The sequence below is a fragment of the Euprymna scolopes genome, chromosome 44 (assembly GCF_053919585.1).
Source record: "Euprymna scolopes isolate OS-2025 chromosome 44, ASM5391958v1, whole genome shotgun sequence".
Classification (NCBI taxonomy): domain Eukaryota; kingdom Metazoa; phylum Mollusca; class Cephalopoda; order Sepiida; family Sepiolidae; genus Euprymna; species Euprymna scolopes.
In genome coordinates, this window is record NC_136525.1 from 11739520 (window position 1) to 11765448 (window position 25929).

The 25929-nt window shown below is 36.9% G+C and overlaps 1 protein-coding gene across 1 annotated transcript in view; it reads left to right on the forward strand.

Moving 5' to 3' along the window:
• The window catches only part of LOC145268598 (protein Obscurin-like), a 190021-nt gene that overhangs the window by 147571 nt on the left and 16521 nt on the right, over positions 1-25929 (forward strand). Inside the window, exons 16-20 of the mRNA XM_080124046.1 lie at positions 4555-4839; positions 7276-7407; positions 15034-15195; positions 17789-17978; positions 21508-21968. Coding sequence (XP_079980172.1) covers positions 4555-4839; positions 7276-7407; positions 15034-15195; positions 17789-17978; positions 21508-21968 — 1230 coding nt within the window. The remainder of the gene's footprint in view (positions 1-4554; positions 4840-7275; positions 7408-15033; positions 15196-17788; positions 17979-21507; positions 21969-25929) is intronic.

Genomic DNA, 25929 nt, shown 5'->3' on the forward strand with positions numbered 1-25929 from the left:
TTTTTTTTGCATTTTTTTTTGTATTTCCATACACCAAACATGGATATAAATATCACTAAAACATTCGCTGAGTCATAAGTTTCATTTCGGTACCTTACTTGCCTGGGTGGGTTGCCTGTAGGCTGAGATAAACCGGGTCTCTCCCTCTCTCTCTCTCTCTCTCTCTCCCTCTCTCTCTCTCACACACACACTAGGAAAATTTACTTTTATATTAGCATCCATAAGCTACAAGTGATTTAAACTGTTTAACAAGAACTGTAGATATATCCTGAATCAAAACGTAGATTCCATGAACAAAGCTTCTTTCTTAGAACTGCACGCCTGTTTAACTCTCTACTGCTTGCGTGTTTCCCACCTGACTACAACTTGGATGTCTTCAAGTCCAACATAAACAAATTCCTGCTGAACCCCCCCCCTTAAGTAAGACACTTTATCAAATCTCCAATATTAACGATTACTACGACACTATCCCATTGATTACTGTACACGCAATAACCCTTACACCCGAGTGGCTTCCGGGCCTTGATAAGTGGTGACCTCCATGTAAAAAAAGAAAATCCGTTTACTTTAGAGTATTTTAAAGGGGTTAAATATAAATATGTGCATAACCTTTTATTTGAAAATTAAAATATTTCAAATTGCAATTAAATTTCTATCGAAATTCATTAAACCTCAAATAAGCAACAATATCTTCTCACGACTTCTTAATGTCTTCAAGTCCAACATAAACAAATTCTTAATGTTGCATTGTTCCAAATATCCAGTCTATATAATGCTTACATGGACCTTTATCATTGGTACAAATATATACACACACTGACAGCGAAGTAATAAATCACGACACAGTTGATTCCATGAACAAAGTTTCTTTCTTGGAACTGCACGCCTATGGAACTCTCTGCCGCTTACCTGTTTCCCTCCCGACTTCAACTTGGATGTCTTCAAGTCCAACACAAACAAATTCCTGATGAACCGCCCCCTTAAGTAATGACACTTTATCAAATCTCCAATACTATCCCATTGATTACTGTACACTGTACACACAATAACCCTTATCCTCGAGTGGCTTCTAGACCTTGATAAGTGGTGACTTCCATGTAAAAAAAAAAATTGATTTTGATCAACATTGGAATAAGGATTTTAGACATTTACTGTATCTTGATTTTACTCTTCATAAGGTGGCATAAAAGTGGGGCAATCAGTAAGTGTATCGGAATCAGGGGTTTAGAACAGAATCAGTAATTATATTGGAATCGGGAATTTAGAAAAGAATTTGTAATTGTATCGGAATTAGGAATTTAGAACAGAATCGGTAATTGTACTGAAATTGCGAATTATGAACAAAATCAATAATTATATTGGCGTCAGAAATTTAGAAAAGAATCGGTAATTGTATTGGAATTAGAAATTTAGAAAACAATCTGAACTTGTATCGGAATCAGGAAATTGGAACAGAATCCGTAATTGTATTGGAATTGCGAATTTAGGACAGAATCAATAATCATATTGGCGTCAGAAATTTGGAAAAGAATCGATAATTGTATCGGAATTGGGAATTCAGAATAGAATTTGTAATTGTAACGAAATCGGAAATTTACAAAAAAATCTTTAATCATATTGGAATCAGGAATTTCGAAAAGAATCGATAATTGTATCAGAATCGGGAAATTAGAACAGAATCGGTAATTGTATTGGTGTCAGGAATCGGGAAAAATATTGTAATTGCCCCATCACTATCCTTGTTTATTTCATTATTATATCCCTTTCTCTCATCACCTCCTCTCCGCTCTTTCTCTCTCCTTCTCCCTCTCTCTCTCTCTTCCTTTCCCTCTCTCTATTTCGCCCTTGCTTACTCTCTTCCAATATTATCCCCCTCTCGTCTCTCACACTCTTCTTTATCGCATTTATCCTTTCTCACTCTCCCACTCAACCCCTCTCACTATACCCCTCTTCCATTTATCTGCCCTTCCTTACTTCTTTCACTCCATCCCTTTCTTTCTCTCTCTCTCTCTCTCTGTCTTTCTCTTTCACTCTTTTTTCTCCCCCTTCACTTTCTCACTTTCCTTATCCCGTTGTTCTATTTCTTTTTCCCCCCCTTTATCTTCCTCCCCTTCTCTTTTTAACTCTTACCAATATCTCTTTACATTACCCTTTCCCTCTTCTTTTATTACATGAATCCTTTCTTACTCTCTTCTCCTCTCGCTACACCTCTCTCCCACTCTTTCTCCCCCCTCCCCCCCCCTGCTCTCATCTCCTCCAATAGTAAAACCGACTTGACAACTCGGGAATGATTCGTTGTACTAATAGAATACTTACGAATGCAGTTTTTCTAGACTGGAACGGTCGCATTCATCCACTCCTGGATTCTCTTTCAGAAGATGCAGATTCTCTCTGCAAACATCGTTCGCTTCAGAATGAAACACAAACGCCTAACCCTAACCCTAACCCTAACTCTAACTCTAAACCTTTACCTAAAGTTTTCGCAAACACATTTGCCAAACTAAAAGATAAAAACAAAACGAAATTCAAATAATACGACCCTTCCTTAACAGTTTCTAGCAGGGACACCCGGCTATTAACGTCAATCGTTATGTAAGCAGGAGGAGTCAATATAGATAATAAGAAAAAAGAAACAGAAAGAAAGAGAGACATGAGAGTCGTTACATGAGAGTCGTTACATGAGAGTCGTTACATGAAAGTCGTAACATGAGAGCAGCAGACGTTTTATATATAGTATAAAATTGTTACAGTTTTATTTTAAAACTTTTATAGAAAAAAAATCAATTCAGGTAACTTGATTATGTAGCGGAGCTGACATCTATTCAATGCAATCGCCTTTAGCCCAAATCACCGCCTCGATACGGGTCCGGAACTAGGAGCATGCCTTTTCCACAAGCTCTAGCAGGAGCTCAGCGAATACTCGGCGGATGATGGCGATCAGGCTGGCTTTGGTGTTGTGGGAGGTCATGTTGGTGATGTTCTCGATGTATGACAAAACAAAGTAGTCTGGTGAGTTTAGGTCAGGAGAGTACGTGGGCCAGTGAGAGAAGGGTGCAAAGTCCTGAGGCCAAGCCTGGATCTCTTTGGACTTGTGGGCCAGCGCCAAGTCCTGCTGCCACACCCAGGGCTTATCAGTGGCCACCAAATTTTACCAGGTGATCATCACCCTTTTCAGCACATCCAGGTACTCTTTGGTGTTGACTTTCAGGCCGACTTCAAAGATGTGAGGTGGCATGATGTGATCCTCACTTGAAATCATACCAAAGACAATAATCGTAGCCGAAAACTTTGTTGAGCTTTGCCTTCAAGCGTTGAACCATCTAGATTTGCATTTTGAGCGACCTGGTAATGGCACCATTGTCATAACTTGGATCAGTAGAGAGCATGAGTTGTACAGTGGCGCATCTCTGATCTCGCTCGTAGAACATTGTGTCATTTTCAGAGGTGATAGAAGGCTCCTATCGCTTTTGGGATTTGTACACACCTGGCCAACTAGTAGATAGTTTGCAACATCAAAAAAAAAAAAAAAAAAAAAAGAAAGAACCGGTTTTTATTCCAACGGAAATGGAATCATATCGAATATAGAATTTTTATTGTATGCAAAATAAAGAATACAGTTTAATAAGTATATTTAAATTTCTAAATTATGATTTATTTGCTCTATCTGGTATATTGAGCAATTTTATTTAGCTGGGATTGTCTTATATAAAATATTATATCCAATAATATTTTGTAAGGCAGATAATCACTGGATCTTCAATTCCAGTAGATTTATTGTATTTCATTATTCTGAAATATATATATATATATATATATATATATATATATATATATATATATATATATATATATATATATATATATATAATGCTCCTCATCTTGGGTTGAGCATATTGAGAAGTGATACACGAATTACCATTAGCGTTTAAAGCGATGCTCTTTGTGGAAACAAATCGAGCTTAGGTATTTTGGACGATGTCAAAACATCGTTAGGTAGTTGCCTGTCTAGCCGCACTGATGAGCTGTGAAACAGTGAAAGAGTATTGTATGTGGATGACATATATATATATATATATATATATATATATATATATATATATATATATATATAAGAGCAAATAGTTAATAAAACATGTTAAAAACACTTTGAAAAAGAGTTAAAAACATATTTAATCTGAAAAGGAAACACTTAAGTGGATAGTCCTTAATCCGCGGAGTTTCGAAGAAATACTTTTTATTTAATTTATATATATATATATATATATATATATATATATATATATATATATATATATATATATATATATACTTTGTCGAAGTTTCTTGTGTATTTTTACATTTTATTTGGGCCTACAAATATACAAACACACAGACAACTGAGCTTTATATAATAGATTATTTTCTTACTTCCTTTTTGATCGTCCAAAAATATATCAATTTTATGGATGCTTGTTTTGTTTTTTTCGACTTTTAGCTGGACATGCAAACACATATACAGACAGACAACAGCCTTTGATTTAATAGATAATAACTGCTTTGTTTTTTATTCTGCAGGCTACCGTCCAATTTTCCGCGCCAAACTAACTGACCAAGTTGTCCGAATTGGCGAAAATGTCACCTTCATGTGTCTTATTCGTGGTCGACCCACCGTTACCGTCGCCTGGTACAAAAACGAGGAATTCCTTAATAAGAGCAATCGGATGCGCATGTCTCTGAGTGAAGATGGTGTCTCATCGCTGACCCTTATCAGCGCCCAGCCGTATGACCTTGGTGTTTATAAGTGTGTGGCTAGAAACAAGATGGGACGCACTGCTTGCAGGGCAAGATTAACTCTCGGGGGTAAGTAAAATCGGACATATAATCTCAACAATGTGGTTCAAGATGGAGAAAGAAGCAACCTTAGTAGAAGTTAGTGTCCTTAACGATGCTAATTTAAACAGAGCTGAGAGAAAAGATGACGAAATACCGAGTTCTTATGCAGGACATACGAAAGAAACTGGGACATTAGAAAGATTTCCATAATTTCTTTAATTACAGGAGCAACCACCAGACTCAAGAAAAATATACTCAGTAAACCAAGTGCAAGAGAGATGTAAACGATTGCACTTAAAGAGACGGCTAGAATTTTTCTTAAAGATCTCCCGGTTGTTATGTATTAGATAGTGGGTGAATATCTGGCATACAGTAGAATGCCCCATCCCCAGCAAAAAAAAAAATATGATAGGAAAACTAGGATCAAGACAAGAATAAGGACCTCAATCGATCAAGAAAAAAAACCCTGACAGATTTCGATCTCCACCGGTTTGACCTTGACCTCCACACACGTACATGGTCTCTGTAAACAAATATAAAAGAACAGACGTGTTTGGATTTATATAAATGGGTGCGTGTGTGTGCGAGTGTGTGTGTGTGTGTGCATGTGTGCATGTGTGCATTCGTGTGTGCAAGTGTGTGTGTACGTACGTGTGTACGTGTACGTACGTGTGTGCGCGTGTGTGTGTGCATGTGTGTGTGCATGTGCGTGTGCGTGTATGTCCGTGTATGTGTGTATGTCCGTGTGTGCATGCGTGCGTATGTATGTGTGCACGCATGTGTGCGTGCATGCGTGCGTGCATGCGCGCACATGTGTGTGCGTGTGTGTATGTGTGCATGTGCGTCTATGTGTGTGTGTGCAGGTGTGCATTCGTGTTTGCGAGTGCGTGTGTACGTACGTATGTGCGCGTGTGTGTGTGCATGTGCGTGTGTGCGTGTGTGTGTGTATGTCCGTGTGTGTGTGTATGTCCGTGTGTGTGCATGTGTGTGTGTGTATGTGGAGAAAACCCAAGTAAACGTCAAAAAAAAAACATAAAAGCTTAATATCTATTTATATACAAATGCTGGACTCTCTTCAGATTGTAAGTTAACGCCCCCTGTGCCCCTGCCCCCCCCCCACCATTTTTTGTGTGTATGTCACCATAAATTAGTGCCACACCAAATAAGTGTGGAGGGTCAAGGAGGATGGAAAGATCGAGAAGAGAAAGCACTGTTGGGCAGATTTGCTATCAAACAGACCCCAGAAAAAAAAAACCACAAGTCGTTCTCAAAGATTAATCTTTGATGATGACCGTCTCTCAGATAAGACACATGTAAAAGGAGGCTGATGAGAGTTCAGCACTGGAACCAGAGACTGGCCACCTTTTGTGTTGGATTCGAAACTGACAGTACCGATGTTTCTCTGACCCTCTGTAACACACACACACACACACACACACACACGTATATATAATATATATATATATATATACATATATATTGTAAGTTATGAATATATATATATGGCAATTAAGCTACACAGAATATTCCGCGTTTCATTCTCGTGAGAATTCGTATGGCTTATGCCTAACGAATTCTCAGAAATATTTTCATAACTTACTACCTAGCTCTAGCTATGTATTGAGCACTGTTGAAGTAAATACTGAGAAATTCACGCATCAAATTATATCTTCGTATATTAATTTATGTGATTAAATGAAGTAATCATTATATATATATATATATATATATATATATATATATATATATATATATATAATAAAATACGCATCACGCACAGTTCAAACATTTCAAAATACAACCGCTAGAAACAACGCGCGGCTCTTTACAAACAGACTTCGTTCTCCAAATTTACAACATGACAAGGAAGAAGAAAAGAAAAAAAAAAGAAACAAAACACTGAAGATGGAGTATACCTCTGAAATATATTTGTGATAAATTTCAAACAAGTAAAATAATTGTTTATTTTCCTAATATTACGGCTTTCAAGCGCACTTGATGCGTATTTTATTTTATTGAAATTAAAACAACGTTTCTAGTGAACTCTCATTCTTTGACATATATATATATATATATATATATATATATATATATATATATATATATATAGAGAGAGAGAGAGAGAGAGAGAGAGAGAGAGAGAAAATAAAAAGGAACAAACCGTATTATGTGTTCATCAACGTTTCGTCTTTATTTCGAGACTTCCTCTGGATGAATGAAATTAAGATTGGTTTCTTAATCTCATTCATCCAGAGGAAGATCGAAATAAAGACGAAACGTTGATGAACACATAATACGGTTTGTTCCTTTTTATTTTCTCTATTTTGTCGGAATACTATTTCCATTATTTTCATCATATATATATATATATATATATATATATATATATATATATATATATATATATATATATATATTTCTATTAATTCAAATGTTTTATCAAAATATTTTTTTTCATTGCAGATAATCCAAGCCGTCCCGAACGTCCTATCATCACGTCCACTTCTGCGCACGAAGCTCTTTTGGTGTGGGATCCACCCACTCAAGATGGTGGCAGCCCAATTTTATTTTATCGGGTATATTGTAAACAAGCTGGTATGTATTTTTCTTCTTCTTCTTCTTCTTCTTCTTATTATTATTATTATTATTATTATTATTATTATTATTATTAGTAGTAGTAGTAGTAGTAGTAGTGGAACGATGAAGTTGTCGCCCTAAAGAACACTTTAGTTTCATTTTAAAACTGATTGGAAAAAATCTATTTAGGTAACTTGATTATGTACTAGAGCTGATCTCTATACAATGTAGCCGCCTTCAGCCTCAATCACCACTTCACTACGGGTTTGTAACTGGGAGCATGCTTTTTTTTTCCAAAAGCGCCGGTAGCTACTCAGCGAATACTTGACGGATGGTGGCGATCAGGCTGGCTTTTGTGTTGTGGGAAGTCATGTTGGTGATTTTTTTTTTTTTACACAGTGATCACCACTTATCAAGGCCCGGAAGCCACTCATGGATAAGGGTTATTGCAAGTACATTACGTTAGTGTGGAGATTTGATGAAGTGTTTACTTAAGGGAGCGGTTCATTAGGAATTTGTTAACGTTGGACTTGAAGACATCCAAGTTGTATTCCGGTGAGAAGCAGGCAGACGGAACAGAGTTCCACAGGCGTGCTGTTCCAAGAAAGAAGCTCTGCTCATGGAATCCGCGTGATGCTCTCGACGTATGACCAAATGAAGTAGTTGTGCGGGTTCAGGTCGGAGGAGGAGGGGGGGGCCAGTTAGAGAAGTGTACAATGTCGTAGCACTCATTCTGAAACCAAACCCGGGTATCTTTGAACATGTGGGCTGGTGCCGAGTCCTGCTGCCACACTCAGGCTCTGCCATTGGCCACCTGATTGCACCAGGCGATCACCACACTCTTCAGCACATCCAGGTACACTTGGGTGTTGACTTTTAAGCCGACTTCGAAGATGTGAGGTAACATGATATGGCCTTCATTTGAAACCACACAAAGACCATAGCCGTGGCCAGATACTTCGTTTTCATCATCTGATCATGTCCCTGTTATTCGTTGTAATCCAGCGATGCATTTTGAGGGTGCTGGCAATGGCCCTGTTGTTATAACTTTTATCAGCAGAGAGCATGAGTTGTACAACGGCGCATCTGCGATCTCGCTCGTTGAATATTGTGTCACTTTCCTATCGCTCAACTGGCCAAGTAGTAGATGATCTGAAACAAAAAAAAAAAAGAAAAAAAAGAAAACCGGTTTTCATCACATGGAAATGAAATCAGTCGTCTTTTTCAGGGCGAAAATTTTATCATTCCACGATACAATGCTCTATAACATACCCGAAAGAAGATCATACAATGCTCTATAACATACCCCAAAGAATATCATGAAATGCTCTATAACATACCCGAAACAAGATAATACAATGCTCTATAACATACCCGAAGGAAGATCATACAATGCTCTATAACATGCCCGAAGGAAGATCATACAATGCTCTATAACATACCCGAAGGAAGATCATACAACGCTCTATAACATACCCGAAGGAAGATCATACAATGCTCTATAACATACCCGAAGGAAGATCATACAATGCTCTTTAACATACCCGAAGGAAGATCATACAATGCTCTATAAAATGCCCGATGAAAGATCATACAATGCTCTATAACATACCCGAAGGAAGATCATACAACGCTCTATAACATACCCGAAGGAAGATCATACAATGCTCTATAACATACCCGAAGGAAGACCATACAATGCTCTATAACATGCCCGAGGGAAGATCATACAACGCTCTATAACATACCCGAAAGAAGATCATACAATTCTCTATAACATACCCGAAGGAAGATCATACAATGCTCTATAACATGCCTGATGGAAGAGCATACAACGCTCTATAACATACCCGAAGGAAGATCATACAATTCTCTATAACATACCCGAAGGAAGATCATACAATGCTCTGTAACATACCCGAAAGAAGATCATACAATACTCTATAACATGCCCGAAGGAAGATAATACAATGCTCTATAACATACCCGAAGGAAGATCATACAATGCTCTGTAACATACCCGAAGGAAGATCATACAATGTTCTATAACATGCCCGAAAGAAGATCATACAGTACTCTATAACATGCCTTAAGAAAGATCATACAATGCTCTATAACATGCCCTAGGGGAGATCATACAATGCTCTATAACATGTCCGAAGGAAGATCATACAATGCTCTATAACATACCCAAAAGAAGATCATATAATGCTCTATAGCATGCCCGAGGGAAGATCATACAATGCTCTATAACATGCCCGAGGGAAGATCATAGAATGCTCTATAACATGTCCGAGGGAAGATCATAGTATGCTCTATAACATACCCAAGAGAGGATCATACAATACTCTATAAGATACCCGAAGGAAGATCATACAATGCTCTATAACATACCCGAAGGAAGATCATACAACGCTCTATAACATGCCCTAGGGGAGATCATACAATGCTCTATAACATGTCCGAAGGAAGATCATACAATGGTCTATAACATACCCGAAAGAAGATCATACAATACTCTATAACATGCCCGAGGGAAGATCATACAATGCTCTATAACATGCCCGAGGGAAGATCATAGAATGCTCTATAACATGTCCGAGGGAAGATCATAGAATGCTTTATAACATACGCAAGAGAGGATCATACAATACTCTATAAGATACCCGAAGGAAGATCATACAATGCTCTATAACATACCCGAAGGAAGATCATACAATGCTCTATAACATGCCCTAGGGGAGATCATACAATGCTCTATAAAATGTCCGAAGGAAGATCATACAATGCTCTATAACATACCCGAAAGAAGATCATATAATGCTCTATAACATGCCCGAGGGAAGATCATACAATGCTCTATAACATGTCCGAAGGAAGATCATACAATGCTCTATAACATGTCCGAAGGAAGATCATACAATGCTCTATAACATACCCGAAGGAAGATCATATAATGCTCTATAACATGCCCTAGGGGAGATCATACAATGCGCTATATAAAATGCCCGAGCGAAGATCATACAATGCTCTATAACATGCCCGAGGGAAGATCATAGAATGCTCTATAACATGTCCGAGGGAAGATCATAGAATGCTCTATAACATGCCCTAGGGAAGATCATAGAATGCTCTATAACATGCCCTGGGGAGATCATACAATGTTATAACATACCCGAAGGAAGATCATACAATGCTCTATAACATGCCCTAGGGGAGATCATACAATGCTCTATAACATGCCCGAAAGAAGATCATACAATCTATATCTATCTATCTATCTATATATCTATAAAAACAGAGATGTGTGTGCTACAGACGATTTCTGATTGGTTAATCCAATAATCACATCTCCTAAAAAACAATCGTTTCTACGCTCTTACCTTTACCATAAAATATTATGGCTTTATTTATTGTCCATCTTGGAAGGGTTTAATTTTTTAATAACTTGTTATTTACAAATTAAAAAAATACGAAACTATTATACGAAACTAAACTACACGAAACGCGCACACACGCACACACACACGTTCACTACCGTCACGTTGTTATGGCAACCAAACCCGCTGACTTACATAAAAAGTAAACACACACAGTAAATGTGATTTTCTTCATTTTCTCATTTCACTCGTGGTCTTAAATTCATTTCGGGTTTGTATTACTGTACACATAGATTCGAATAAGTTGCCAAAAAAACAAATATATAACAAAGGTAAAACTATACAAACACCGTGACAGCGAATTAACCCTACCCCTAACCCTAACCCCTAACCCTAACCCTAACCCTAACCCTAAACCTAACCCTAACCCTAACCCTAAACCTAACCCTAAACCCTAACCCTAACCCTAACCCTAATCCTAACCCTAACCCTAACGCTGTCACGGTGTTTGTATAATAATACCATAACAAATAAATGTTATCAAAGGCAAGATAAGTTACTTTTCTACCAAACTGGATATATTTTTCGTGTTTTTATTCAATTTAACATGTTTATTCAGCTCGAAAAGCATACAGTGTTTACCGATGTATTAGAAAATTCAAGATGGCGGCCGATTCTCTCTTTAACACGGTAAGTTTGGAAAAAGGTGTAATAAATAAAAAACCGGTTAAAATACTGTTAAAAACTCGCTCAATATATGTTACCGTGACATAGGTTGACATATATTCGGTGGGTTTTTAATAGTATTTTGTATAGTTTTTTTTATTTATAACACCTTTTCCCAAACTTACGGTGTTAAAGAGGGTGTGAGACACCATCTTGAATTTTCCAACACATCGGTAAACACTGTATGCTGTTCGAGCTGAATAAACATGTTAAATTGAATAAAAACACGAAAAATATATCCAGTTTTTATCGGTTTTTTACCTTCTCTGCAGAAGTACAAAAAAAAAAAACAAAAAACGGAAGGTACTTTTACAGAATGTTAAACTAACCCTAACCGATGTTTTATGTTTAGTTTAGGAAAAGTCAGAAGAAACAAAAGTCATTATTGCATGAAATATACGTATTTAGTTGAAGTATTGTTTACGTCAATTCTTTCGGAGAAATTTAGCAAGAATACCTGTAAACCAGGAAATCGGTAAAATGTCATCATGGATGAATACTTGTCTATTATAATTTCTACCCTTGACAAAAACTTAGCCACAACAAAAGAGATTTATTGTTCAGATTGCTTTTGAGATTGATTTCTAAAAAGATATTTTATAAATAAAATCGACTTTAAAATTAAAGACTTAAATTACAATAATTAAATTTAAACATTCTTATTTCAATATTTGGCACATAACACCTGCAAAAATGATCACAATGTCAGGATTTCATTTTATTTCAGAATCGATGGCAAATTGTGTAGATTGATATCTCATTATATTAAATACTAATATTTAACATTAGTTTATCATTTAAGCCGATAAAAAGCCTTTTTTTTTTTTTTTTTTTTTCTTCGCGTCATAAAAGGATTTGGAGTTTCCTAATCAATCTTTTCGGGTGCAGTTGCACGCTCTCAAAATAACTAAAGTGTTGGCTTTAAAAAAATTGGTTCATTAAAACTAAACAGGTTTAGTTTTAATAAAAAAAAAAAAAATCGCTTTGGTAATTAGATATGTCGTATGGTTATCCCTAATCGCTGAATAAAACCGCTAACGAGTTGAATGATTACGACATAAAATTAAACTCGGGTTCCTGAAACGGAAACTTCGTTTGTTTTTGTTTTTTTCTTATCAATATATTTACATTGTTATTTTGTTTTCATTTTCAATCATTCGAACAGTTTTCTTTTTCAAGTAATCCAAGTTACAAAATTCCCACTGTTTACTATGCTAAAATCACAATGACTAATGTATACCTATTAACCCTTATCCTTGAGTAGCCTCTGGGCCTTGATAAGTGGTGACACCCATGTAAAAAAAAAAAAAAATCACTCGAACAGTTTTCTTTTTATAATGTATAGTTTTAAAAGTTTAAAAACTATATAGTTTTGACTTCAGGAAAATTAATGGGTCAGTTTTTACGATGTGCCCTGTTAAAATACTGTTAAAAACTCGCTCAATATATGTTACCGTGACATAGGTTGACATATATTCGGCGGGTTTTTAATAGTATTTTGTATAGTTTTTTATTTATAACACCTTTTCCCAAACTTACGGTGTTAAAGAGGGTGTGAGACGCCATCTTGAATTTTCCAACACATCGGTAAACACTGTATGTTTTTCGAGCTGAATAAATATATTACATTGAATAAAAACACAAAAAATATATCCAGTTAGGTAACTTATCTTGCCTTTGATAACATTTATTTATATATTTGTTTTTGACTATTTTTTCGAATCTATGTGTACAGTAATACAAACCCACGATATGAATACTCACGTTGTTTTTATATATATATATATATATATATATATATATATATATATATATATATATATATATATATATATATACATATATATATATATATATACATATATATATATATATATATATATATATATATATATACATATATATATATATACATATACATATATATATATATATATATATATATATATATATATATATATAAATGAGATTATAGCAGTTAAAAACATTTTTAAAACACACACACACACACACACACCTTTTTCAAAGTGATCAGAAATCGTATAAAAGTAAAAAGGGTAAATTTTTACTTACTTTCCAACTTAATCACCTTTAACGTGACTTTTACAGTTTTTTTTTAAATGGAATTCATTTACCGATACAAAAGAAATGATTAGTAAATAAATCCATGAATAAATATTATAAATGGTTTATTTTAATACTTGCTAGGATGCGGAGGAAAATGAATGAAGGGGGAGGGGAATAAAATAAAAACATTTTGGAAACAGAGTAAGTTTGAAAGAATTGCTTTGCACAGAAAGAAATTAATGAAAAAAGAATAAAATTAAATTTCTTTTCTTTCTTGATTTTTTTTTATAGTTTTTTATGAAAAGGGAAGTCAAAATTAAGACTATAAAAAACCATTTTTATTAAGAGCGAACCTCAGTCGTCAGGTCTGTAAAAAAAAAGACGTGGAATAATCAAGAAATGTTTTCTAATACAATTTTTTTTTACTTATGTGTTCATTTGTCTCTTTGAAGTTCGTTTGTTTAATATATCGGTTTGCAATATAATTTTGTCATTCTGTCAGACTCAAATTTTAAATCTATATATCTATAAAAGTGAAAGTGTGTGTGTTTGTGTCTGTGTACATTTCCCTACGAAATAACTCTGTCAATTTTTAGTCTACAGACTCGAAATTTGATATACAGGGTACTGAGATTTAGAAAAATCTATGTGATCCGTTTTTAGCCAGAAATTTGGCGATTAAGGGGTCAAAGTTCAACGATTTGAGCTTTGAGAACTCTACCAAACTTCTCCGACAATTTTGGGTCTCCACACTTGAAATTTTAGATATAGCTTCCGTGGACATGGATCTAACTTAATAACTTGATTTGAGGCCAAAACAATAAATTTTCAGCGGTCATAATAGGGGTCAAAGTTTAAAAAATTACCCCCTTTTTTTTGCTCAGCATACACCTCCAAACACCCGGGCAACGCCGGGCACCCATGCTAGTACTCTATAACATGCCCGAAGGAAAATCATACAATGCTCTATAACATACCCGAGGGAGGATTATACAATTCTCTATAATATGCCCGAGAGAAGATCATACTATTCTCTATAACATCCCCGCGGGAAGATCATACAATGCTATATAACATTCCGAGGGAAGATCATAGAATGTTCTATAATATGCCCGACGGAAGATCATAAAATGTCCTATAACATGTCCGAGAGAAGATCATACAATGCTCTATAACATGCCTGAGAGAAGATCATACAACGCTGTACAATATGCCCGAGGGAAGAACAGATGTACAAAAATCCAAGACTGTGGCTGGATCCTTAGAAAATGACCTCTAGACCGTGATGGAATGGGGACGAAAATAAAAGGTAACATTTAATGCTCGTAAGACTAAGCTGCTCCCCTTTAACAATTACAAGAACTACTCCCCAACCACCGATACCCACGACTGATAACCATGTTTGATTCTTTGTTGTCTGTTATTGTTTGATACTGAACTTGAGCACTTTTTTTTATAATTATTTTTTCAGATGACTATCAATGGCGGAAGATGCTCAAGACAATCAACGAATGCGCCTACATTGGAAATCTTGCCGAGGACACGAGTTACATCTTTAAGGTTTCTTGCCAAAATAAATTCGGTCTCAGTCCGTACAGTTTGGCTTCAGCAATTGTAAAGACGAAATCCGAAAGTGAGTCAGACGCTTTTATTTTTTTTTTGTTTTCTTTTTGCGTTGAGTCAGAATATCATCTGTGTTTGATCCGCCATTTTCATAGTGTTTACACAATGTAGACGAGCCGAGAAGTCTCAAACTGTTACACAATGTTGAATTTGATTCTTGATTACACAGTGTTCAATTTGATTCTTGATTATACAATGTTCAATTTGATTCTTGATTACACAATGTTGAATTTGATTCTTGATTATACAATGTTCATTTTGATTCTTGATTATACAATGTTTATTTGGATTCTTGATTACACAATGTTCAATTTGATTCTTGATTACACAATGTTCTATTTGATTCTTGATTACACAATGTTCATTTTGATGCTTGATCGGTCGAAAGCACAATAAACATACTATACTATATATTTACCTTGCTATAGTAAAAAAAAAATACCCTTCTTTTTGGTCAGAATTTGATCGTTGTTCGATACATGCTTTTTCGTAGAGTTTTCACAATATGCACTTGAACTGAAAAATCTTAAATGATTGGTCATTTTGATGCTTGATACGTCAAAAGCATAATAAACATTACACTATCGTGATTATCCGTAATGGTGGGACTTGGGTAGGATTTTATTATTTAAGAGGACGTTCAACGGGAACTTGTTTATATTAGATTCGAAAACGACCATGTTATAGTTAGATGGAAAACAGCCCTGCAGCATTGTATTCGACAGGCAGGTAGTTTTTGAAAAGAAACTTTGCTTATGGGATCTTTGTTTAGCTTTAGACACAGATAGAGAGTAAGGGAAATTGTTGACAATGGTTGTAGCCAGACGAGTGTTTGTCACGAATGTTTTACAGTGAGAGGCGTAGATTGAAGCTCAGTCGAATACCTATCATAAAAATACAATGATAGAGCAGAGATAGACTTGTAATGTTTCTTCTGTGAGAAAGAGGAGGAAGGGGGGGGGGAGAAAAGATCCTCGCCCACTAGATATCGAAGCCGATTTTGTACTATTAGCAACTCCTCTCCAGATGTGTCAACAGTACTCAATATCAGGACGTATTTGGCTTTTATACGGGTAGGGGATTGCATTGACAATAGGATACTTTCCGGAGCAGTAGAATGATGCAGCCATTTTCCAGCTATCTGGTGCCCCCTCGCCAATCTTTCACGAAAAACACCCGTCTAGCTGAATCCACTGTCAAAAATTTTCCCCACTCTTCATCTGTGCCTAAATCAAAACGTAGATTCCATGAACAAAGCTTCTTTTTTAGAACTGCACGCATGTGGAACCCTGTTCCGTCTGCCTGCTTCCCACCTGGCTACAACCTGGATATCTTCAAGTCTAATGTAAACAAATTCCTGATGAACTGCCCCCCTTAAGTAGACACTTCATTAAATCTCCGCACTAACGTACTGTACTTGCAATAACCCTTATCCCTGAGTGGCTTCCAGGGCTTGATAAGTGGTGACCACCGTGTAAAAAAAAAAACAAAAAAAAAACTGATTTGATGTAAGTTTTCCATTTCAGATCAGGAACTAAGATCAGTTCAGAAGTTTGTCAAAACAGCATACTTTTTCAAGATGGGCAATTCCCTTTGGTTAGGACCAAGTGGGGATCAGAGTCTTAGTGGTGAAAAGATGGGGGCTTGGTTTTTGATGCATTAAAAGTAACTAGCCATCTTTTCCCCCATTGCACCACATGCTAAAAAGAGCAAGAATTATAAAGATATTAGTCATTGTCTGCATGTGAACTGTTGTCATAAGGTACGATATTTGCCGGGCAATGCTGAAAGGTGTGCTGGTCAACGATTATTATGATCGTTATTAATATTTGTAAAAAAACAGAGTGTAAGAAAGAATGTTCCTGTACCTCTATAAGGTCACCATTCACCCATGTATGGAGTACTGTTGTCACAGGATGGTCTGTTTATTTATATAATTGACAATCCTATCCTCCGTGGTGTTTAATGAATTGAATGGTAGGTGATTGAGAAGGTCGCAAGTGAAAACGAAACATATCGAGATATGATAGTGAAAGAATGTAGATTCATTTACATAAATTTACATGTGAAGAAATGATAAGAGTTCGTTGAGAAAGAAGTAACGTTACTTGCAGTTGAGGCTGATGGGTTAGTCAGGAGAGTCGGTTGGGTGACCATGGCAACCGAAGCACGCTCTGTCACATCTTGACTTGTCGAAAGTTCAGCAGAAAAGAGGGAGAGATATACAGAACAGGAAGTGACGTGGCTGTGTCGCTCTTTGGTTACCAGAGTTAAAGGGCGATAATCGAGTTAGCCTGGAAATTTAAATTCCCACAAGTATAACTTTTTCATTTTTTTTTTTTTTATAACCTTAATGAAATAGACTGGTAGAGTCTATTTTGTTAAGGTTTTGACCCACCTTAAGACAAAAGAGTAATACCTTGACCTGAAATAAAAAGTTCATACATGACACCACTGTTTTGTTTGGAGTAAAAAAATATGTAGTGTAATTTCTTATTAGGGCAGTTGTCCCATGCTTCCTGCTATTTCATGGAGATGTATTTGTTAAGGGTCAAACAGTAGAAATAATCGTAGCTGTATGATTTTCATTTTATTGATTCCAGGTGCTGATTCGCTCTCATTGTATATACATCTTGACTATGCTATCATGCTATGCCGAAATGCTGAAACTATTTCTTCCTTGAACCGCACGCAAGGCCCAGCAAATGTTGTAGAATATTATCGAGACAGGGATGACGAAATCATGGACTTTGACCCCGCAGAGCAGTACGACTTTTTGGAAGACATTACCAGGTTTGAATATTGTTATTGCTTTTTCCTTTTCACTTTGATTTACCTCAAACTACAGCATAGAACAATAAAATTTTCTCCTTAGAAAAGACGACATGATTCCATTTCCGTTTGATGAAAACCGTTTTTTTTTTTTTTTTTTTTTTTTTTTGCCTGCAGAAAATCTACTAGTTGGCCAGTTGTGTACAAATCCCAAGAGCGATAGGAGCCTTCTATCATGTCTGAAAATGACACAATGTTAAACAAGGAAAATTGCAGATGCGGCGCTGTACAACTCATGCTCTCTATCGATCAAATTTATGACAACAGGACCATTGCCAGCACCCTCAAAATGATATGGTCTTTGGTGTGGTTTCAAATGAGGGGCACCTCACATCTTCGAAGTCAGCTTGAAAGTTAACACCAAAACGTACCTGGATGTGGTGTGAGTGTGGTGAGCCCCTGGTGTAATCAGGTGGCCAATGGCAGACCCCGGGTGTAGCAGCAGGACTCGGCGCCAGCTCACATCAAAAGAGATCCAGGCTTGACTTCAGAAGAAGTGCTACGACTTTGTACCCTTCTCTTACTGCCCCTCACCCCTGCTGCCTCGACCCGAATCGCTGAACTACTTGTTTAGTCATACGTCGAAAACATCATCAACCTGATCTCCCACAACACCAAAACCAGCCTGGCAAGTATTTATTGTGCTCCTGCCGGCACTTGTGGAAAAAGCATGCTCCAAGTTCTGGACACATAGCGAGATGGTGATCGAAGCTGAATGCGGCTACATTGAATAGACACTCTCTACTGTGTTAGAAAGCAACTAACGCCCGAAAGTATCCTGTACCTCTATAAGGCCATCAGTCGCCCATGTATGGGGTATTGTTGTCATATTTGGGCTGGTGCATCTGCTGCTAGTCTCTCACTCCTGGACAAGGTCTAAAAGAGAGTCTCCAACCTGATAGGTCCTGAACTGTCATCTAAGCTTCAGTCTCTGTCCCATCGACGAAATGTAGCATCCTTCTGTCTGTTCTACAAGTATTTTAATGGTGAATGCTCTGACGAACTGCAAACACTTGTGCCCCCTAGACGTAAATACCCCTGACAAACCCGACAAGCAGCTAAATGCCACTCCTACACAGTAGAGATCCCTAGATGTAAGAGAGCTTTCTACTCCAGTAGTTTCTTCCCCAGAACCACTAGACTTTGGAATTCCATTCTGGCTCCCTGCTTCCCTAGCTGTAATGACATACAGAAGTTCAAGTGTAACGTGAACCGATATCTTGCTGCCCAACTCCCTACATAGGACCTCAGTAGCTCATGTCCCTGATAGTAGCCCCCTACACCAAAGTGGCAATGTGCCTTGTTTGGGGTGAAAATGTAATAAAAAAGAAAAAAAAGATGCCAGCTCTAATCAGATTATCTGAATTGAATTTTTTCAATAAAAGTTTTTAAATGAAACTGTAGCGTTTTTTTTAGGGCGACAACTTTATCGTTCCACCCTTTAGACACAATGCAACTGAGACGTAAGGGAAGACTATGGATTAGGGTTAGGAATAGGGGTGTAACATTATATGTTAACATGGAGACTTCATTGTAAGGAAACAGAAAGACAGAAGAGGAAAAATATTCGACTCGCTAATTCATTTTTTAACAAAAGACCTTTATTCTTAGTATTTCCAGCAATGCATTGCATTTTGTTTTAAACAGCTTATTTCATGCATCAACATGTTATTTTAAGATACTCTTGTCACCAATGTGTTGCTCATTGTTTTTTTTTGCCTTGTGTCGAACATGTGCTTCTCTGATTGGTTGGTTGTTTCTGTTTTACGGCATATCAACCCTTTTCAGGTTATTTAATGCCGAATCCAAAGATTTTGAAGAAAAAATTTTTTTAATAGAATATATTTGTTGTTTTCACGTCAGTTTCTATTTAACCCATAGTTGGGACCCTAACAGGTACTACCACTCCGGGTCAGAGTGGACCTGGGAGCAATTGTAATTAAAGGGTGGCTCCACACTCCCCAAAGCCCACAAGCTGGGGCCTCACCACTGGATATAGTTTAAGGTCATATCCAGGACCCCCATTGAGGGACTTTTACCGTCTGCAGGGAGGCAGTTGGCGTATTCTAATGCCCCACCGACAGGGCCTGTGCTTCTCTGAACACGTTGTCTCCGAACATATCATCTCTAAACACGTCTCCAAACACCACCGTTTCTTCTTCGGCCACATGTGTCCTTTTGTCTCTGCTTTGATGTCACCTCACACAGCCGGCTTGGTCATTTGCATATCTTTATATGGCTGGATGATCTTCTTAAGTACTCAAAAGACGACATCCTTACTAACTACTGTTTTGTACTTGGTGAGTGACGTAGGGAGTGTTGTTAAGGAGTAATAAAATTATTATTAACATAAATGTATTATATTTGACAAGAGAGTAGAGGGTAGATAACGGGAACTTTTCTTCAAACCAGCATTGTCAGGGTTGGTTGTTTCTGTTTTACGGCATATCAACCCTTTTCAGGTTATTTAATGCCGAATCCAGTGATTTTGAGGAAAAGTTTTTTAATAGAATATATTTGTCTTTTTTTCAAGTCGGTTTCTATTTAACCCATAGTTAGGACGCTAACAGGTACTAGCACTCTGGGTCAGAGTGGACCTGGGAGCAATGGATATAGTTTAAGGTCATATCCAGGACCCCCATTGAGGGACTTTTACCCTCTGCAGGGAGGCAGTTGGCGTATTCTAATTCGTTTCGGGTGACTGATTTTCTTTGGTGTCGTATTGATTACTATTTTGTTCAGTCAACATTTTTTCCATATTAATCACACATTAAACAATAAAATTACATTTTTTTTTAATTCAATTTCTGTATCTGTCTCTATCTCTACCATTATATAAAGTCATTTTGTGTTTGTATGGTTGGTTGGTTGTTTTTTGTTTTACGGCATATCAACCCTTTTCAGGTTATTTAATGCCGAATCCAGTGATTTTGAGGAAAAGGTTTTTAATAGAATATATTTGTCTTTTTTCCAAGTCGGTTTCTATTTAACCCATAGTTAGGACGCTAACAGGTACTACCACTCTGGGTCAGATTGGACCTGGGAGCAATGGCAGTTAAGGGGTGGCTCCATACTCCCCACAGCCCGCAAGCTGGGGCCTCACCATCGGATATAGTTTAAGGTCATATCCAGGACCGCGTTGTCAGGGAGCAATAAAATAGTCATTATTAATATTACAGCAGAACCACAGGATATGACATTAATTAATCCATTCTGGGGTCGGGATCGTCAGGCGAAATTGCTGTATGGCAGAGCCGAAGCAAAATTTTATATAGTACATATTAAAAAAAAATTATTAAAAATTGTTTGGAGTAAAACTGTAATTCAAAAAAAAAAATATCTGAACTTATAAATAAAAAACAAACAACAAAAAAAAACAAGTTTATTGACTTTTCGGATCAATAAGTAAGTCTGCTTTAAATGGTCTCCACTGTCTCTAAAACCATTAAATTTTTTTCACTACCTTTGCAATCTTCATCTTTAATTGTAGGGGGGCCTTCAGCAACTGGAAGATGTGCCGAAGCAAGCGGACAAAAGAACTCTACCTGTCCCGACATACGCCTTACGAGACAGAGTCCGAAGATCTCCTGAACGAGTTCAATCTGCTCGTCACTGTGCAGCACGTGAATGTCATCACCGTCATCGGCGCCTTCTTGCACAACAACATACACACGGTCATTTTCGAGTATCTGGACAGCGAGAACATCCTTGACCACTTATCATCGAGAACACGTTACACGGAAGATGAAGTGGCCAGAATTGTCACCCAGTTACTCGATGCACTGCAGTATTTGCACTTCCTCTGCATCACGCACATGAACTTGCAGCCGGACAACATCCTAATGGCAAGGGTCTGCCCAATTCTCAAGTTGAAGGACTTCAGTCTGGCACAAAAGATAGTGACCCCAATTGGAAAACATGTTCCCCAGGCCGGACATCCGGAATATATGGGTAAGAGATTTTATCCTAAAATCTTTCCCCATCTTCCTAAACACCATCCCCCATCTTCCTGAAACCCATCCCAATCTTCCTAAACATCTCCCATCTTCCTAAACACCATCCAAAATCTTCCCAAACACCATTTTCTATCTTCCTAAACACATCCCCATCTTCCTAAACACTATTACCATCTTCCTAAACATTATCCCAAATCTTCCTAAACACCATCCCAATCTTCCTAAACATCCCCCATCTTCCTAAACACCATCCAAAATCTTCCCAAACATCATTCTCCATCTTCCTAAATACATCCCCATTTTCCTAAACACTATCTCCATTTTCCTAAACACTATCCCCATCTTCCTAAACACTATTCCCATCTTCCTAAACATTATCCCAAATCTTCCTAAACACACACCCCCGTCCTCCTAAACACCATTTCCATCTTCCTAAACACCATCCTCCTCTTCCTAAGCACCACCCCCATCTTCCTAAACACCACCCCATCTTCCTAAACACCATCCTCCTCTTCCCAAACATCATCCTCCATCTTCCTAAACACCATCCCCCATCTTCCTAAACACCACCCCCATCTTCCTAAAAACCATCCTCCTCTTCCTAAACACTATTCCCCATCTTCCTAAACACCATCCTCCAATTAGCAATTCCATTATTGGGATTTCCTTTAAACTTGTACCGATATTTAATTTTTTCTAATTTAAATTTAAAAGAGAATACCAATGATATAACCACCACTACCATCGTATTAAAGAGATAAAGCAGTTATCATCATTTATTCAATACTAGCATGATGACCCGACGTTGCCCGGGATCGAATGATGATCAATGAATGTTTCACCCCACCCATATTTTTATCGTCATCGAAATCGGTGAAATCACCGACTTTTCAATCAAATCTATTGATTACCTGTTTCACATGCCTCCCCGTAGTGACTTAGTCCATAATACATTATAGTCTACATTGCACTGTAGAGAACCTACTGTTGATTTAATAAAATTATTTTTATATATAATGACTTAAATTAAAGTTTAAAAATCAAGTATCATTTGTGCTAAACAGAAACATTCATTTTGAACGCGCCCCCTATCAAAGAAGATACTGTTGATTTTATATGTAAAGCCTTCTGGCTTGTGTGGCAATAAAACTTCTCAAATGCACTTGTGATGTTAGGCTGTTTAAGGTGTTAACTTTGGTCCAAATCGCCTGTTCCTTCTTTCATCGGATCATTTTGATTATTGGTACTTATCAAAGATATTCCGATACAAAACCTATCTTAGAACACTGCCAAGCACATAAAGTTCCTTCTAGTGAATTAATCAATTAATCAATTAATTACTTAATCAATCAAACGATCAATCAATCAATCAATTAATTAAACGATCACTCATCAATAAATCAATCAATCGATCAAACGATCCATCAATCAATCGATTAATCGATCGATCAATTAATCAATTAATCAATCAATTAATTAATAAATCAATCAATCAGTGAATCCATCAATTAATCAATCAATAATCGAAACCGAAATCAAAACTTATGAAGAATTCTTGGTAAAATTATTTATTACTAGAAGTCGAAATCCATAACAATTAAACGACAGTCACTCGGATGTAAGCATAATACACTAAATAAATGACGCACGTTATCCTATTAATATATAGATAATATGAATTGTAAATCGACATCTCAAAAACTAGCTTAGACGTATTTGCAAGATTTTTCTTTTTCTAACTGTGACCATTTTTATCAGTTCTTTGTCTTTGCTGAGATACAAAATCTAAAAGTTGACAGAAATCTGTCGCCAAAACACTCAGCTGTCAGAAAGTTTGACATCTAAATGCAACCAGGAAACCGCAGACGCCGGTTTGATAGATTTAGTCAATATTAATGCAAAATTTTATTAAAAGACAAGTGAAGCATGCATGCTCACCCATGAATGCCCAGTGAACGAGGCATAAAAAAAAATTTGCCCCCCCCCCCCCATTTAGCCCCAAAATTTCGCAGGGGGACGTCAAATCCTGATGAAAATCAACAAACGGTGCAGTTTTAACATATGTAAATTTGAGTTCTGCACCATGCAAAAAAAAAAAAAAGAAATAACTAAGTCCATCATTTGCTACCGCCCCCTCCCATTTAGCCCCAAAAGTCCCCAAGGCCTTAACATATTTAAATTTGAGTTCAGCACCATGCAAAACTGCTAAACAGACATACACAGAAAATTTTGGACAAATATGGTAAAATAGTTCCAAAAATGGAGTGTTTTTATTAGTCCTAAAAGAGCCCCTGGGGCACACCCAAGAGTTATCGCCAAGTATAGACAAACAAAATTATATAGAAATCAGTTAGTTACAATTTTTCAGAAAGTTTTATAAAAATCCAAGGAATCAATATCTTTTTTTAATAAGCACAAAAGTGTCAATTTAAACCGTTTTAACCCGAAAGGCACCCCTTGTGGTGGTGGTGGTGGTGGTGGGGTGGGGCTGAGTAACCAGAGTTTTTCCGTGAAATCCATTCTGTTACTTTTCTACTCATATCATGTTTAATGTTTGTGCAAAATTTTTTTTTAAAATTCCAAGGCGTAGTTATTGAGAAAAGTGCGGACAGACGAAGGGATGAATGGACGAACGGAGAAGGATGAATTTACAGATCCACCATCTTTTTGTTGGGGGGACCAAAAAAGAGAATGTTTCTGAATATTTTAGATGAGAATTAATGACTTGTATTTGCATTATTTGAACTACTGTTCTAATCTTGGTTCTTATTCGCACAACGTTTCGGCCGATATAGCCTCCAACCTTCGTTTAACAGAGTTGCTGACGCATAGTTAGCAGCAGTAACAGCAGCAGCAACAACAGCACAACCCATATACAAATGATCAAGTTGGTGCGCTAGCTGACGTTACGGCAGAGGAAGAGAAGGAAAAGAAAAGCGGAAAGAGAGAAAAAAAAAAAAAAGGACACACGTGAATGGCAATCAACGGAAAAACATGGAACCAAAACGATTTGGAAGCACGAGCCAATGCGAGAGCAACTTTTAAAACAAGATGCAATCCGAACTTTGAGCAAAATAAAAATAGCCAGACGACCATTTGCATGGGGTGAGCTGCAGACATAGCAGCAGAAAAAAAACTTAGAGATATGCAAATGACCAAGCAGTGGCACGAGGTGACACACACATGCCAGCGTGAAAAGATGTGTCAGTGCGAGAGGAACTTTTAAAAGAAGATGCAATCCGAACTTTTAACAAAAATGGTTGGATGACCATGTACCCTGGGGCAAGCTGCAGACATAGCAGCTGGTTGAAGCTGCAGACTGGAAACGGATAATTGAACACATAAATGCGCCCATATTATTGCTTGCTTAGAAAACTATGGTTTTGTGATGAAACGACTGTTAATAAATGCCTTTTGTTCCAACTAAAAAAAAACACAACTTGAGTCGACTTTCTTTACTTTTTTCTAATTGGGAGTCACTACTAATCAAGGCCTGAAGGCCATTCGAGGATAAGGGTTAATGAAAGTGGTAGTGTAATAATTGTTAATGGTGGAAATTGGGTATAGCAAAACACGTTAAAATAAGTTAAAACAAAAAACATTGTTGAGCTTGTGTATGCTTTGAATAATAACAGCAGTGGCTTTTAATATCGGACTTAAGACAGAGCGGCCATGAAATAGGTAAGCAGACGAATTTTTTCAAACCGGAAGTCAGAAACCGGATGTACGGTTTAAGCGCCTCCAGCAAACAAACTGATCTGAGTTTTATAATTATATGGATATATACTTTTAAAATGGTGGGAAAATATGTGATTTCTTTTTTCTTTTCTTTTTTTTTATTTTTTTAATTTTGTGAAGAAAACGTTTTTGAATTAAAATTGTGAATATTATTTCCGCTTCGTAGATACATATCTCGGGGGGAAGAAATTAGTCTGTGCGCATGTAAAAAAAAAAAA